This window comes from Psammomys obesus, unplaced genomic scaffold, assembly GCF_907164565.1.
Source record: "Psammomys obesus unplaced genomic scaffold, mPsaObe1.curated_primary_1811, whole genome shotgun sequence".
Classification (NCBI taxonomy): Eukaryota; Metazoa; Chordata; class Mammalia; order Rodentia; family Muridae; genus Psammomys; species Psammomys obesus.
This window is the reverse complement of record NW_026596034.1, coordinates 21,532,841-21,546,911: the sequence shown is the minus strand read 5'-3', so window position 1 is coordinate 21,546,911 and position 14,071 is coordinate 21,532,841. Positions and strand designations below refer to the sequence as shown.

General features: G+C 46.5%; 1 protein-coding gene across 4 annotated transcripts; it reads right to left on the bottom strand.

Annotated features, from left to right (window-relative positions):
• Positions 1–6: 6 nt before the first annotated feature.
• On the bottom strand, positions 7–13,812 carry LOC129687068 (acylcarnitine hydrolase-like). 4 transcript variants are annotated; one of them, XM_055621357.1, is made up of 12 exons: positions 13,699–13,812; positions 7,265–7,469; positions 5,932–6,073; positions 5,282–5,415; positions 4,938–5,196; positions 4,409–4,507; positions 4,023–4,163; positions 3,846–3,926; positions 3,459–3,603; positions 2,960–3,097; positions 1,993–2,065; positions 7–1,176 (listed from the first exon to the last, which is right to left on the bottom strand). In XM_055621357.1, exons 1-12 carry the CDS (start codon positions 13,769–13,771, stop codon positions 990–992), a joined length of 1,677 nt encoding a protein of 558 aa, XP_055477332.1. In that variant the 5' UTR covers positions 13,772–13,812; the 3' UTR covers positions 7–989. The 4 variants fall into 4 exon arrangements, with proteins under 4 accessions (XP_055477332.1, XP_055477334.1, XP_055477335.1 ...); XM_055621359.1 differs by lacking the exon at positions 13,699–13,812 and adding an exon at positions 6,884–6,974 and having other exon boundaries at positions 7,265–7,347; XM_055621360.1 differs by lacking the exon at positions 13,699–13,812 and adding an exon at positions 6,884–7,059 and having other exon boundaries at positions 7,265–7,331.
• Positions 13,813–14,071: the final 259 nt, after the last annotated feature.

Here is a 14,071-nt window from a genome sequence, read left to right as displayed (position 1 = left end):
GTGTGTGTGTGTGTGTGTGTGTGTGTGTGTGTGTGTGTGTGTGTGTGATAGAACCACAGAACATATGTGAAGGTTAGAGGACAACTTGGAAAGTCAGGTCTCCGCTTCCACCGTGCGGTTCCTGGGTATCAGATTCATGTCATCAGGCTTGATGACAGGCATCCCTAACTGCAGAGCCATTTCGCAGAAACTCTTTGTAAGTATCTGGTTCAGGAGGGAGGGGGCGCCCTTGGGATGTAAGGTAAATGAACTGAAGTAATAAAATAAGTAGTTGGTTCGGATCTTTTGTTGTAACAATAGAAGATGGGCTAACATGAAGCTTGTATGGATTGTGCCTGTGGGAGAGTGTTTGCTGGTTTGTGGCAGGAAGGGCCAAGTGCTGCCTATGAGTCAGATACGTTAGATATCTTGTTAGATCTCAAATTGGGTGTCAGCGTCCTCAGAATTTTCAGCTTCCAGAACAGATAGCAATAAATTTTTGTTGTATAGAAGCTACCTGTTGCGATAATTGTGTGTGATAGCCCTAGAATGAACTCCTGAGGCTTTTATTATCTGATTTTCTTTAAAAATTGTCCTTATCTATTAGAATATAGGAGCTTGCTGAGATGTGAAAAGGGGGTTCAGTCACTCAGCTTAGTGAAATCCTCCCCAAGGGACATCACTAGTAGTACAAGGCCTGAGAAGTGAGAGGAGAGGAAATGGGGAGGATGGAGGGGGGAGGAGAAAGGGAGGGAGGGAGGGGCCATGCAAGGAAGGGGTGTTGTCTATTGGGACTCACCCATCCATATATGCATGGATACATGTTTGCTGTATGTAACAGAAGTGACCCTTGTCAGGCTTAGCAAGGAACATGTATTTTGTAGGGAAGACTTCATAGTAGTTGTTGGGTGTATGAACCTAATGACTATGTAAATATGTGGCTTCCCTATGTCTCTTCTTAAGGTGTTTGGAAACCTTAGAATAACCCCACCTGCACTTGACACAGGGTGCTACAACTCTGCATGTCTGTCCTCAACCTCCTTTAACTCCTGGATCTTCTGGGGCAGAGTCTTGGTCCAGAACTTCAGCCTTCCAGCCTTCAGGGCTCTGCCCACAACAGGCTGGATGTCCAGCTGTAGGTACTGCTCCTCATGGTCAAACACGGGCCAATAGGGTAGACCTTCGCTGTTGGGGTTCCTGTGAATACATCCTCCCAGCAGGGAGAGCAAAGGTTTCTTTAGGCCCTGATGAACTTGGACCACCTCCCTGATTTTGGTCAGGCAGTGGACTAAGCCATTAGAGAATTATGGCAGATGTATTGATGTAGGGAAACAGGAAGATCTTATTGTATTGTCTTGTTCCCACCAGCCCTGGTTGGAGAAACAGTCTCATAGAGGGCCCCCATGCCCTGATATATTTTGTCCTTGTGGAGCTCCTGTCCTCTCCCAGTCATATTAACTCCTCTTTTTATCGTATGATTCCCTGCACTCTGCTGAAGGTTTGGTTATGAGTCTTCGTATCTGCTTTGATACACTGCTAGGTAGAATCTTTCAGAGGACTTCTGCGGTAGGCTTCTGTCCTGTTACTGATATAACCTAGAACCCCTGCTCAGATGTAGCCCATGGTAGCTCAGTAACCAAGTGGGTTTCTCTAGTAAGGGTAACAGGAACTATTTCTGACATGAACTCAACAAGTGGCTCCTTTACCTCCCCCCTACCCCCGAGGGAGGAATAGTCTTGCTAGGCCACAGAGGAGGACATGGCAGCCAGTTCTGAAGATACCTGATAAGCTAGGCTCAGATGGAAGGGGAGGAGGACCTCCCCTAGCAGTGGACTTGGAAAGGGACAGGGAGGAGATGAGGGAGTGAGGATGGGATTGAGAGGGACTGAAGGAGGGGGCTACGGCTGGGATACAAAGTAAATAACTTGTGATTAATATAAAAATTAATAAAAAAAAAGACCATCCCTGGACATCAGTCAGCTCCTTAGAGGTTGAGGAGGGGCTTGCTCTCACCCGTGTCTTGCGAAGTTGGCCCAGTACTTCATCATCCTCCTGCTCAGAAGCTCCTCCTCCTCAGTGAGGTCAACTGCAGAGAGGAAGAAATTACGGGTCTAGACTTTGCTTCTCATGCGGCTAGGCTATTCACTCCACCATCCCTGCAACAGCACGATCTTGGGCCTAGGCCTGGCCCCTTCCCCTCCTTACCCTTCCCCTCCTTCCCTTCCTTCCCCTTCTTCCCATTCCCCTCCTTCCCCTTCCCTTCTTTCTTCTCCTTCCCCTTCCCCTCCTTCCCCTTCTTCTTCCCCTTCCCCTCTTTCTTCCCCTTCCCCTCCTTCTCCTTTCCCTCCTTCCCCTTCCCCTCCTTCCCCTTCCCTTCCCTTTCTCTTCCCTTTCCCTTCCTTCTTCTCCTTTTCTCTTCCCTCCCCTCCTCTCCTCTCCCCCTCCCCTCCCCTTCCCCTTCCCTTCCCTCCTCTTTCCACCTCCCAGACTCCATTCCCTGCACATGCACATGCACATTCTGTCTTATTCATCTCAGCCTCCAATTTCTACTCCCTCAGGCTCATTCATGCCCCAGAATATCCTTCTTCCTTCTGACCAAAGGAATAAGCATGCCTTTGGAATACTCTTCTCACACTGGGAGTTGCAGTGCTTCCCTCCAGTGTCAGAAGACTGAGACAGAGCTGCCATTCATTATGGGTTACACTTACACAGAGAACTTATCTCAAAAAGTCAAAACAAGCAAAGAAACAAGTAACTTAAAACAACCCATTGACCACCATGCCTGATTCTATGGCCCACACAGGTAGGGACAGATGGAGAAAACAGGCAGGAGTGGGAAGGGGCTGTGTTTCTAATCTCACATCAGCCTTTTGGGATACATCATGGCATACAAGTCATGCTCTCTTTACTCTGAGCCCCAGTTTCGCCATATGAGCATGCTGTGGGGCCTGGATCCTGGGGGGAATAAAAAATGACTCACTTTGGGTGCCTCCCCAAAATGATCTGAAGATAAAGAGAACTTCATCACCATGGTCAGCCTTTACATCGGGTGGCTTGGAGTCCTTGAAGAAGCTGGGCCGATGCTGGAACTCATAGAAGTAGACAGGAGCATGGGAACCTGGAGGCAAGGGCAGTTGAAAAAGCAAACTTTCACCTGGGGATGTCCTTCCTCAACTGTGATGACCAGATAGCTAGCTAGATATGGGGCCAATTGTGGATAGATTTTGAATAGTGAAATGTGAAACTTCAGGCTGGATCAGAGGCAGATGGAGGGGCTTGGTTAAATCATATCTTGAAAATTTTGGCTATATGGTTTTATGATGTCGTGGTCACTCATTGTCCTCACCAGTAAAGTTTGGAAGATTCCTTTGCCTTACACAAATCTCAAGAATTTACTTAGATGAGGAACCCCAGAGCTCAACTGGGCACATCTCTGAGCTGCCCCCTAGGCATCAGGCCTTAGTTCCAGATGTACTCACGTTGAAAATGTGCTACTTGCAGCACAGGGATCACAACGATGATATCTTCCATCATCTCCTTGAACTGCACTTGGAGAAGCTGAGGGTCCTCATTGTCCCCCATGTACTCCTCCATCACCAGGTCACTAAATTCAGGAGGCCACATCTAGCCCAGAGGGGTCAGGGAGAGTCAGATTACACAGGCCTTGTGGCAGTGAGACCAGAGCCTCTGGATGACAAGTAGGGCCTGGCATGGGACAAGTTAAATCAGGAAAGGACAGGTTCTGGGGACACTCAACCCAAAAGTACCATCACAGTTCAGTATTTGTTCTTGCAGTTTGTTGCATGAGCAGGATACGTTGAAGGTGCCCTCTGCATTCATTATTTACAGTATTTGAGAAGCCTTACCATCTTGGCTGCCCTCCTCTGAAGTACAGCTTGCACAGTCTTTCTATCCATTTTCTTCTGGGAGTCAGTGTTGCTCAAGCTCTAAATGGTAAGAGGAGAGAATACGTTGTAGTAAAGATAACATGGGGCTCTCAGAGAGGCTTTCCAGAGGCCAAAGGCCTTGGACCTGGGCCTCACCGAGGGAATGATCCAGCCGTACTCATCATTGTTGATGCCAATAATGCTGGGGACAGGTTGGAAATCAGCCGAGGCAAGCAGCTCCTTGGGATGCCTGGGCAGGAAGATGCCATCCACTATAGCAGGGATGATCTTGAAGGCCTGGAGAGACATTGACAATTCTGGTGTTAGGCTATAGTCTCCCATTCCTGTCTGTCTCATACCAGATTTGTCACAACAGCTCTATGAGATCCTACACCGGGTTTACCACATCCTGGTCTTCAGGTCTCTACCTGGGCTCTGGGTTATGAAGGATGGAAGGAAGTCAGTTCCCAGGGCAGTTGGAGGCTGGCTAGGGCAGGCTACCTTATACCCTATTGCCCCTCCATCCTACCATTAAGTCTAACCTTGTTAATAGCCATAATCTCCTCTTCACTCTTGCCTCGAAGACAGTTCACCAGGGCCTCCGAGTCTACTTGCTCACATCCAGACAGGTTGGCCACCGTCTATAAAGGCATCAGGAAGGGGGTTGCTCATCCTTGGCAGGTAAGGTATTTTTTTTTTTTTTTTTTTGTTTTTTGGTTCCAACTTGGGTTCAGGTGTCCCTGAAATCTCATAGGGTACGTAGGTATATAGATTATGGCAGGTGTAAAATTGTTTCTGTTTCTTTCATGTTCAGAGATGACAGCCCGAGGGGCTATCACATCCTATAACATGCTTTTGCTTATAATGTCACGAATCCTGAGTACAGCTTTACGGGATACATGGAAGCAGAGGGGAGTGACTCTAACCTTTAGCCCTTCAGAAATTCCTGTACAGGAGGCAGTTGCCTGGTTACCTCCATGGACCTTGTCCACATCGGTCAGACAGAAAACCAGGGTTTCTGAGGGTGAGAGCTGAGGTGGCAGCTCCGGTTATAGGCATGAGGGCACTCACTCTATAGACTACGTCAGGGGATGTCGAGATGAGGCCAGGGATCGTGGCCACCCCACTCTCCATGATGGCACTGTGGAATAGTCCTTGGGACATGGGGGACACAACATGTGAAGACACACTTGTGCCACCTGCTGACTCGCCAAATATAGTGACCCGGTCAGGGTTGCCTCCAAAATGGGCGATGTTCTGCTGGACCCAGCGCAGGGCGGCCACTTGGTCCAGGTAGCCCCAGTTGCCTCTGGCATGCTGGTCTCCAGTGCTGAGAAGTGGAAGAGAAGGAGTCACAGGGCTGTCCTATTTCTGTTCATCCCCTACTGCACAGCACAGGCCAGCCCCAGGCTCACCTGAAGAAGCCCAGGACCCCCAGGCGGTACTGGATAGTGACCACCACCACATCCTCAATGGCGGCCAGCATGGATCCATCATACAAGGAAGCCATGCCTATAACCAGTGAACCACCATGGATCCACACCATCACCTGGAGAAGTCAAGATAGGTGTCATGTGTCTCCCACGTGCCTTATGTCTCCCCGTTGGGCTTCCCTTCAGAGTCAGTACAGCTTCTTCTCTGAGTGCTGCCCACACAGACAAATGCTATGAGCGAGGGGTTCAAGTGCAGTCATGGACACAAGCTCTCTCTCTGCTTGGAGTCCACCCTAGTATCAAAGCCTGACTGTATTATTCCCAGAAACTTTTGTGGGAGAAATGATAGAGATATTTCTTCCATTATGTCACATGAAAATTAATCAGAAGTGTTCTCAAATCTCATCAGTAAAATGAAAATTAATGGTTAGGTCTTTGGTGACTTCAAAGTACAGCCATTGCATATCCAATAGATCTTCTAGATACAAGTTGGTAGGTAGGTTGGATTACAGAAAGAGACTTCTCATCAGACTTCTCATCTCATCACTGAAATGTGGCTCAGGCTGATATTCTAAATCTTTTTCTAGAAGAAATGTACTCTTACTCATGATTGAGCATGGCTTGATACTCACAGGCAGCTTGGAACCCTCATGGGCATGATCTGGTGTGTAGATGTTAAGGTATAGGCAATCCTCAGACATACGGATGGGAGGCAAGGTCAGCTTCAACAGCTTGAGAGCCTGCATATTCATTGCAGCGATGTCCTGCAGGCACCTGGTGACCAACCATGGCAGAGAGTCAGCCCAGGGATTTAGGGTGCCCAGAAACAGACCCTCAGGTTAAATATGCTTTCAAATATCCCTAGGCACTCCCCTCTCTGATGCCTGGCTTACACACGATCCCTCTCTAAGTTCCTGCCCATCAAAGTACAGGATATAGGCTCTGGAGAAGCTAATAGAGCCCAGACTTCCAGTAAGGCCTCAAGGTTATTGATGGGCTTGATTCCTCCACCTCTTGAGGGTGGGGAATAATGACCTTTGGGGATCTTTTGACAACTTTTGATTGACAGGTGTTGACACTGACCATGTCTCTCTTTAGCCAATCAGTTCTGCAATAGGACAGCTGTGAGTCCATAAATGAGTGGAGGCTAGTTTCCCATAGGGTAGTGAGAACCTCCCTCATTCCAAGTCCAGACTCTTGGGATCCTCATCTCTCCCATAACCTCCAGTTAGGAGCGTATAGTGGCATCTTGAATGTCAACTTGATAAGCTTTAGAATCACCATGGAAATAGGCTTCTTTGTCAGGGGGTTTCTGGATTAGGATATTTGGCCTAGACGCGGACAGTACAATTCTGTTGGCTGGGGCCCCGAGCTGAATAGAAAATAGACAGGAAGCTGAGTGTTATCATCTCCCTCTCTCCACCAAGTGACAAGCCACCCTGGATTCCTGCTGCCATAACTTTCCCACCAGGATGGTATTCACCTTGCATTATATACCAGAGTAAACTCTTCCCCATTAAGTTGCTTTTGCTATGAATTTTGTCTCAGCAACAAGAAAAGCACCTAATACACATATATACTTACTTCTTTTGTCCAGTGAAATCTAGCCCTGTAGAGCTCAGCAGCAGTGGAACGTGATGTTTGCAAGGCGTTGTTCTCTTCAAGGACCTAGTTTCTGATGTTGTAATCTGGGGATCTTACAGGTTCTAGGAGTCAAGCCAGACCTCTCCCAGAGACCCTTCCTTGGATGCTAGAGAACACTGGAAGGAGCCTGATCAATGGCAAGCCCTGAACTAAGAGGCCGACAGAGTTCTTTCACTCTCTTAATATTATCAAGATCTCCTGAAGATATTCTTAGGAACCCCCCTGTGCCATGGAAAAATGCTGGGAGGTTGAGATGAGGAACCACTGAAGTCTGGCCCAGAGTTCATAGCACTCATCCATCCCAGGGACTCAGGGACTTACCTGGCTGGATAGGAGGTCCCATCCCTCACACCACTCCATGATTCAGGAGGCTCAGGAGGTACAAAACGCAGTGGTCCTATAGGTGGCTTGGCAAAGGGAATTCCCAGGAAAGAATGAACACCCACATCAAGGCCCTTTATGTGGACTAGGCTTCCCTGTATCTGGCCTGTGTGTGTCGTCCTGATGGGACTGGCTGAATCCTGGCCTGTGGATAGAGAGCTGACGTCACTGTTGAGTCTGCATAATTAGCTGCCACCATGACAAGGGGTTTTCCACCAACTTCTTTGTAACCCTCGGCTCAGCCAAGGTCAGGAAATGTCAGTTTCATATGCTTCCTGTCTGTCACAGTGGCCTCAGGTCACCCCTGTTCATGACTCTGTTGAACTGAATTTGAAACACAGAAGAGGCTCTTCTGTGTATTTGAGTATTGTGTGCTAAGATATGAGGATACACTGGGAGAGCTCTGTGTACTGGAAAACCACTGAAGTAAACCCTGAAATGAGTAATCCAGGTATTTTAACTATAGCACAAGCAGTACAACAGTTGTGTGAGTAACCAGCCACTATCTGATGGGATTTAATGTGCTCAAATCCACGCTCTTTTGCTCTCTCTCATTAGAAAACAAACAGAGGCTAATAATAAAATAAATATTATTTAGTAATAATAAATATTATTATTTAAGGATAATAAATATTATTATTAAAACAAAGAAACCTGAATAGGGCAAAACAAAAAGAGCCACAGAAAATATGCAACACATATAGACACAAAGACACACATATTAAAACACACAAAATTCCCATAAAAGCACAAAACTGGAAACTATAATATATAAGCAAAATACCTATATGGTTAAAACACACACACACACACACACACACACACACACACACACACACACACATTTTGGCTGGGTAAAATAGCACTTGCCTATAATTTCAGCACTCTGGGGACTGAACCAGGAGGATTCAAAGTTTGAGATTATGCTTGGCTATAGTTGAGTTCAAGGATAGCTTGTGTTAATAGAGGGATCTTGTCTCAAAACACAAAACAAATCAACAACAACAAATAAAAAAAGAACAACCAAACAAAAGAAAAAAACAACAAAACCGAAAGGAAGCCACAAACATACACAGAAGACAAAATATTTCAAAAGAAAATTGATTACAGTGAGAATTAACTGTTGCTGAAATACCTAAGTCTGTCTGTCTGTCTATCTATCTATCTATCTATCTATCTATCTATCTATCTATCTATCTATCTATTATTATTATCTCTCTATCTTCTCTAGGATCTTAGTTTTTCCTCCTCTTTTCCTATCTTCACAGAGAATATTACCAAATGTAATAACTGGAATTCACCTCAAATAACAGCATCAAGAGCAAGATGCAGTCCAGGTACTTCTAGGCTGTGCCAGACCTGAAACTGATTCTGGGTACTGCTAATCCATTAGATATTTCTTCTGGTTCTAGGGTATCTCATTCCTCTCTGCTGTGCAAGTCTCAGGTAGCCACAGAACCTTTGTGCTTCAGGGCAGGAGGAAGTATCTAGTGAGGGCATCTTACCTTGCTATTGTTTTCTCCTAAACCACTTGCTTCTCTTGTCTGTCTAATTTCTTGTTTCACCTGTATTGAATTGGCTGATTTAAGCCAGGATTTATTGGAAAAAACAAAATAACTTAGGGAGCTATTGCTACATCACCCATCATAGTTCCACATGGACCAACCAGTTTGAAATCACCTGCTGCAGGAAAGGCCAGAGCTGGCAGCCTTTCATGGGGGTCAGAGAGGGGTAAGTTATTGCTGTCTCTCTGCTGTGCTTTGCTTGCCAAAAGTGACAGTGCTGAGGTGGTAGATCTGTACAGGTAGGATAGTAGAAGGTGATTGGAACATGGCTGCTCTTGGAAAGGCTTTTGGGCTTAATCACTCAGGAGTGGGCTACTTTCTTTAAGACTGGCATCAGTTATAATCAGAATCAGCTTGACCCCTCTCCCCTCTCTTGGTTGCTCCAAGTCCATATCATCCATCCATGAAATGTCATTGCCATGTTATGACAGAGCTCCAAATCCTTACCTGTGGCTCACCAGAGAGCATTACTCACCATGGAGAGTTTAGCCTTCAATGCTACGAATTAAAGAGATCATTTTTCTTTATATATTAGCCAGTGTTGGCTATTTGTCATAGCAATACAAAGCAAACACAGACAAAAAATTGGTACCAAGCATGTGAGGCTGCTTCATTATAATACCCGAAGTTGTGGAAATGGGATTGGAATACAATGGTGGCCAAAGATTGGAAGGGACAATCTCTAAGAGTCCTAGTTTGTTGTAAAGGGGACATTATAAGTTGTTCTGGTGAAGGCTCTGATGACAAAAGAATAGGAAGGAGCTTAGACTTCATGGATGGTTTACATGGTTGTGTCCAGAATGCCAATAACAATGCTGACAGTAAAGACATATTATGCAAAGTCCCAGAAAAAAGTGAGAACCATTCCATTGTAAACTAGAGCGAAGGTCACCTGTGTTACATCATTACAAAGAAAGTTGGCTGCATTGTATTTGTACTCCAAAGCTCGTAGAAAGCCAACTTTAAAAGTGGTGCTCAGAAGTATTTAGAGAGAGACATTTCTAAGTAAACTATAGAGGGAATTGTGTGAGTCTTCTGGGCCATATTCGGTGAAATTCACAGTAATCCATGGTGAGGGAGGCAGAGCTTAGAAATCTGAACGTTCACATCATGTCCATGTAAAGTGCAAACAGGGTTCTCCGTAAAAATGTGAAGGCACAAAAGAAAATACTATGGGTAGAAGAGCGCCAGGCCCAGAGGAATGCCCCCAGAAGAGTGGTAAAGGCACACTGAAGACATCCTAGAGGCCTTCCGTTTGCCAACATCTTCCCTCTTTAACTTCCTATCACAAACAGAGAGGCTTCTTAGAGTCTAGTGTAATGATGTACGTCTGCTCTAGCGATGGCTGAGCCAGCCTGCGGATGCCTCTTGACACAGGGACCAAGCATCAGATCTTGGGGCTATTTACCTGTTACCGATTTGTTGGACACAGAATTTAAGAGCTGTTAGATCATAGCAGGTTCCACTGAGATTTCTAAGGAAAATCTGGGAGGCTCCACCCCAGCAGCACTGCCCAGGTTTTCCACTAGAATGCCCTGTGAGCGGGTTGAGAGGGACCACGGCTCCTGCGATTTCAGAGCTGTACGAATACAGGCAATTGTATAGCAGCCATCTATGAAGGCCAGGGGGCCACAGTACACACCTTGAGAGAGCAGCCGGGTAGGTGGCAGCCAGTGTGGAGGTTTGAATGAGAATGTTCTCTTTAGGCTCAGATGTTTCAATAGTTGGTCCCCAGTTGGTGGCTCTATTCGGGTACCTTTGGAAGGTGTGGCCTTGTTGGAGGAAGTCACTGGGTATTTTTGAGGTTTTGAAAACTATGCACCATTTGCAATTTTACTTCTTTACAGTTTGAGATTTGAGCTCTCAACTATATCCGTCACCTTACCTGCTGCTGACTGCCATCCTATCCTCGCTGCCATCCTATTCTGGGCTTGTATACTTCTGGAACCATAGGCCTAAATAAATACTTCCTTCTATACACTGCCTTGGTCACGTCACAGAAATAAAAAAAAGTACCTAATACAGCAAGCAGTACCACAGAAATGGGGACACTGAGTTCCTGGGGTCTATTGCCTGCTCCCATGGTTATAACATGCTGGACTTACAGTTTTGAGAGTCCATCTCTCTTGCTTGGTTTTGAGTTTGTTTGAGCCCTGACACCGTGTTCTATTTTCCTGTTCATTCTTTTCAAAATGAGAGTGTCTGAGTCAGGTTTCTATTGTTGTGAAAAACAGCATGACTGAAAGTCAATTTAGAGGAGGAGGAAGAAAGGGTTTACTTCGTCTTACAGCTTACAGTCCTGGAGGGCAGCAAGCCAAGGAAGGAACTGAAGCAGAGGCCATAGAGTGGTTTTTCTCAACCTGTGGGTTTCCTGCATATCAGATATGTACACTGCAATTCATAACAAAATTATAAAATTACTTCTCTGTCAGTTATGGAGCAGCGGTGGAAGAATTTTATGGTTGAGGTCACCACAACCTGAGGAACTGCATTAAAGGGTGGCAACATTAGGAAGGTTGAGAACCTCCGCCATGGAAGAATGCCACTTACTGATTTATTCTCTATGGTTTGCTTAGCCTGCTTTTTCATACATGATAAAGAACCACCCACCCAAGGGAGGCATTACTCACAGTGGGCTGGGCCCTGCCACATTAATCAATAACCAAGAAAATGCACCCAAAGACTTGTCTACAGACCAATTTACTGGAATCAGTTTCTCAGTTGGGAGAGTCCCTCTTCCCAGCTATATCTAGGATCGTGTCAGGTTGACAAAGCCAGCCAGCACAAGGAATGCTTACTCTGTGCCCGTTTCAACATGGATTCTTGAAACCATCAAACTTGTTTTTTTAAAGGCTCCCAGCTAGAAGGGATTTTCCTTGAATTTCAGATGGGACTTAGGACTTTGGCATCATGTCCTAAGGAGTTAAGTCTCTGTGACTGAGAGCATGGTATGGGCATGTTTTGAACTGTGAGGAGGACATGAACCCACGTTTACGTCTGGGCTGGGACACAATGCTGCGATCTGGATATGTTTTATCCCCCAAATATACTGGACGTTTACCGAAGGGTGCTTCAGGTAGTAGAGCTTTGAGAAGTTGGGTTTAGTGGGAGGTGACTGAGTCATAGGATTGTACCAGGATTACTACTGTAATTTTGAAACAGGTTAGGTCTTGCAGTAAGAGTCAGAGTGAGCTGTCAGACAAGAGTGACTGTGGCCATTCCCAGGGCGTATTGCTTCTTCTTTCACCACGCGCTCTCCTACAGGCTACTACTGTAAAATGCCATCGGCATGTTGTCACATAGTTAGAAGATTTCAACAGAGCTTCGCTAGTGTGAGCCACCTGATCACGAATTTTCAATCTCCAAATTGCGAGCTAAATGAAACCACTTCCTTTGACCATTATGTGGCTTCAGGTACTTTGCCACAGCTATCTAATCCACTAAGATGTCAATGTGAAAAGGCACACTCCCCTTCTCTGTCACGTGCTGCTCGCACAGGGTTTCATGTGGAATGAGCTCTCTATCCATGAGATTTCACTTTAGCTACTGGCTACCAATGCCTCATGTGTTTATTACAGTAACAGACAAGAAAATACTACAATATCCACGATCTTAGACTTGTTGCTCTGACTGACTATTTTTGGGGTGAAGCCTCCTGTTGAGTGGTATTAGGGAGCTCTGACACGCAGTAGTGTGAGGTGCTGTCCGTGTTAGGCAGTGTTAGGTTGTGGTGCCAGAAGTGCAGTGAATCTGTAATTATTCTGGTTGTAATGAAGGGCCAGAGCCTTCATCTAACTTTAGACAAACTCCTGAGTCCTGCATGCAAGTCCCAGGGACCTTGACGTTTCCTGTGGAAGAACCAGAAGTGGATGACAGAAGAGGGTTGGATCCACATTTGTGTCTCCCATGACCTGTTAACGATGCTTCCTGATAGAGGCTCGAGCCAAGCACTATTTAAAACGGGAGCCATTAGAGAGGCTGAGAAGATATCTTGCCAGGAGGGTGCTGGTGACTTTGGAGAGCAATGTCAAATCAGGCAAAGGAGAACGGCCACTGGAGGTAAGGCATGGAGAATAGGCAAGCAGACTTCCTCCTGGGCACGCTGGGAAACGGTGGCAAGAATTGGGGCCTTCAGGAGGGGGCCCTGATGGGAGAGGGTGGAGACTGAGGGACATGCTCAGGCATTCTGCCCACTTAACTCCAAATAAGGTGGAAACTGCTTGGCAGGCACGAGTGATATAACCTTTCCCTTAGAAGCCGAGTCATACCGCTGCCTCAGCCAGGCCAGCTAATTGATGTAAAAGGCACTCTGTGACCTCTCAGATCTAATTCTAATTGCAGGACCAGGTTCCTGTAAGAACCCGAATGAGTTTGTAAGTAAGTAGTCTTACTTGAGTTCCTCTGAGAAAGCCATGCTGCACCTCTGGCCAAGGAAATGATACAGCAGAGTCAAATGGCTATGGAGGGTATTGCCATGTTTTTTAGTACCCATGTATCGCTCTAGCTCCAGTCACAAACCCAGGAGGGAATGTCCTGACACCCTTGCTTGCTGCCTGGCCTTGTTCACCTGCCACTCTGCAACTCCCCCTGCTTTTCAGCCCCTCTCTTGAAAGTGGGCATCCTTAGAGAGCCTCTATAGCTTCAGGTGGACCACCCTGATTCTCAGGGAGCATCATACAAGGGCAGAATTCCTGAGCAACAAACTCCACCATTTCATCGCTTTCTTGCCCATTTCCCCCCTTACTTTCCACTCTGCCTCTGCCTTGGCATCTCTGCCTTGGTTCCCTGTCACTCCCATGAGAGCCTCACCCTGGACCTGGAGGAGAAGCAGGAACCCACAGGCTGCGGTGGTTAGCCGAGTGAGAATTTGTTCCGGGCCCATGGTTGGTACACAGAAGAGTGTCTGAACTTCTGTAGGGCAGGCCAGGCTTTACCAGAAGGCACCCGAGGACTAGAGCTGGAGTTTGGACCCTGCAGAGCATGGGCAGGGCTCTGGGTGGAGCCTGGCAGTGTGGGTGCTGGGGGAGAGCAACAGCAAGCAGATTGGGCTTGTGAGAGCCATAGTCACCAGACAGGGATCTTTTAAACTTCACACTTTTTGTATTTCTTTTGGCCTCCATGAAGATGCTATGCAGTATCCACAGCCCCTAAAATTACAGGGACCTGCACCCGAAACCTGCAG

Coding starts and splice junctions, on each gene's coding strand:
- LOC129687068 (XM_055621357.1), bottom strand. CDS start 13,771: ATGGGCCCGGAACAAATTCTCACTCGGCTAACCACCGCAGCCTGTGGG. Junction 6,074..7,264: donor GGGACCTCCTATCCAGCCAG/GTAAGTCCCTGA, acceptor GTTGGTCACCAG/GTGCCTGCAGGACATCGCTG. Junction 3,927..4,022: donor ACGGCTGGATCATTCCCTCG/GTGAGGCCCAGG, acceptor CTTACCATTTAG/AGCTTGAGCAACACTGACTC.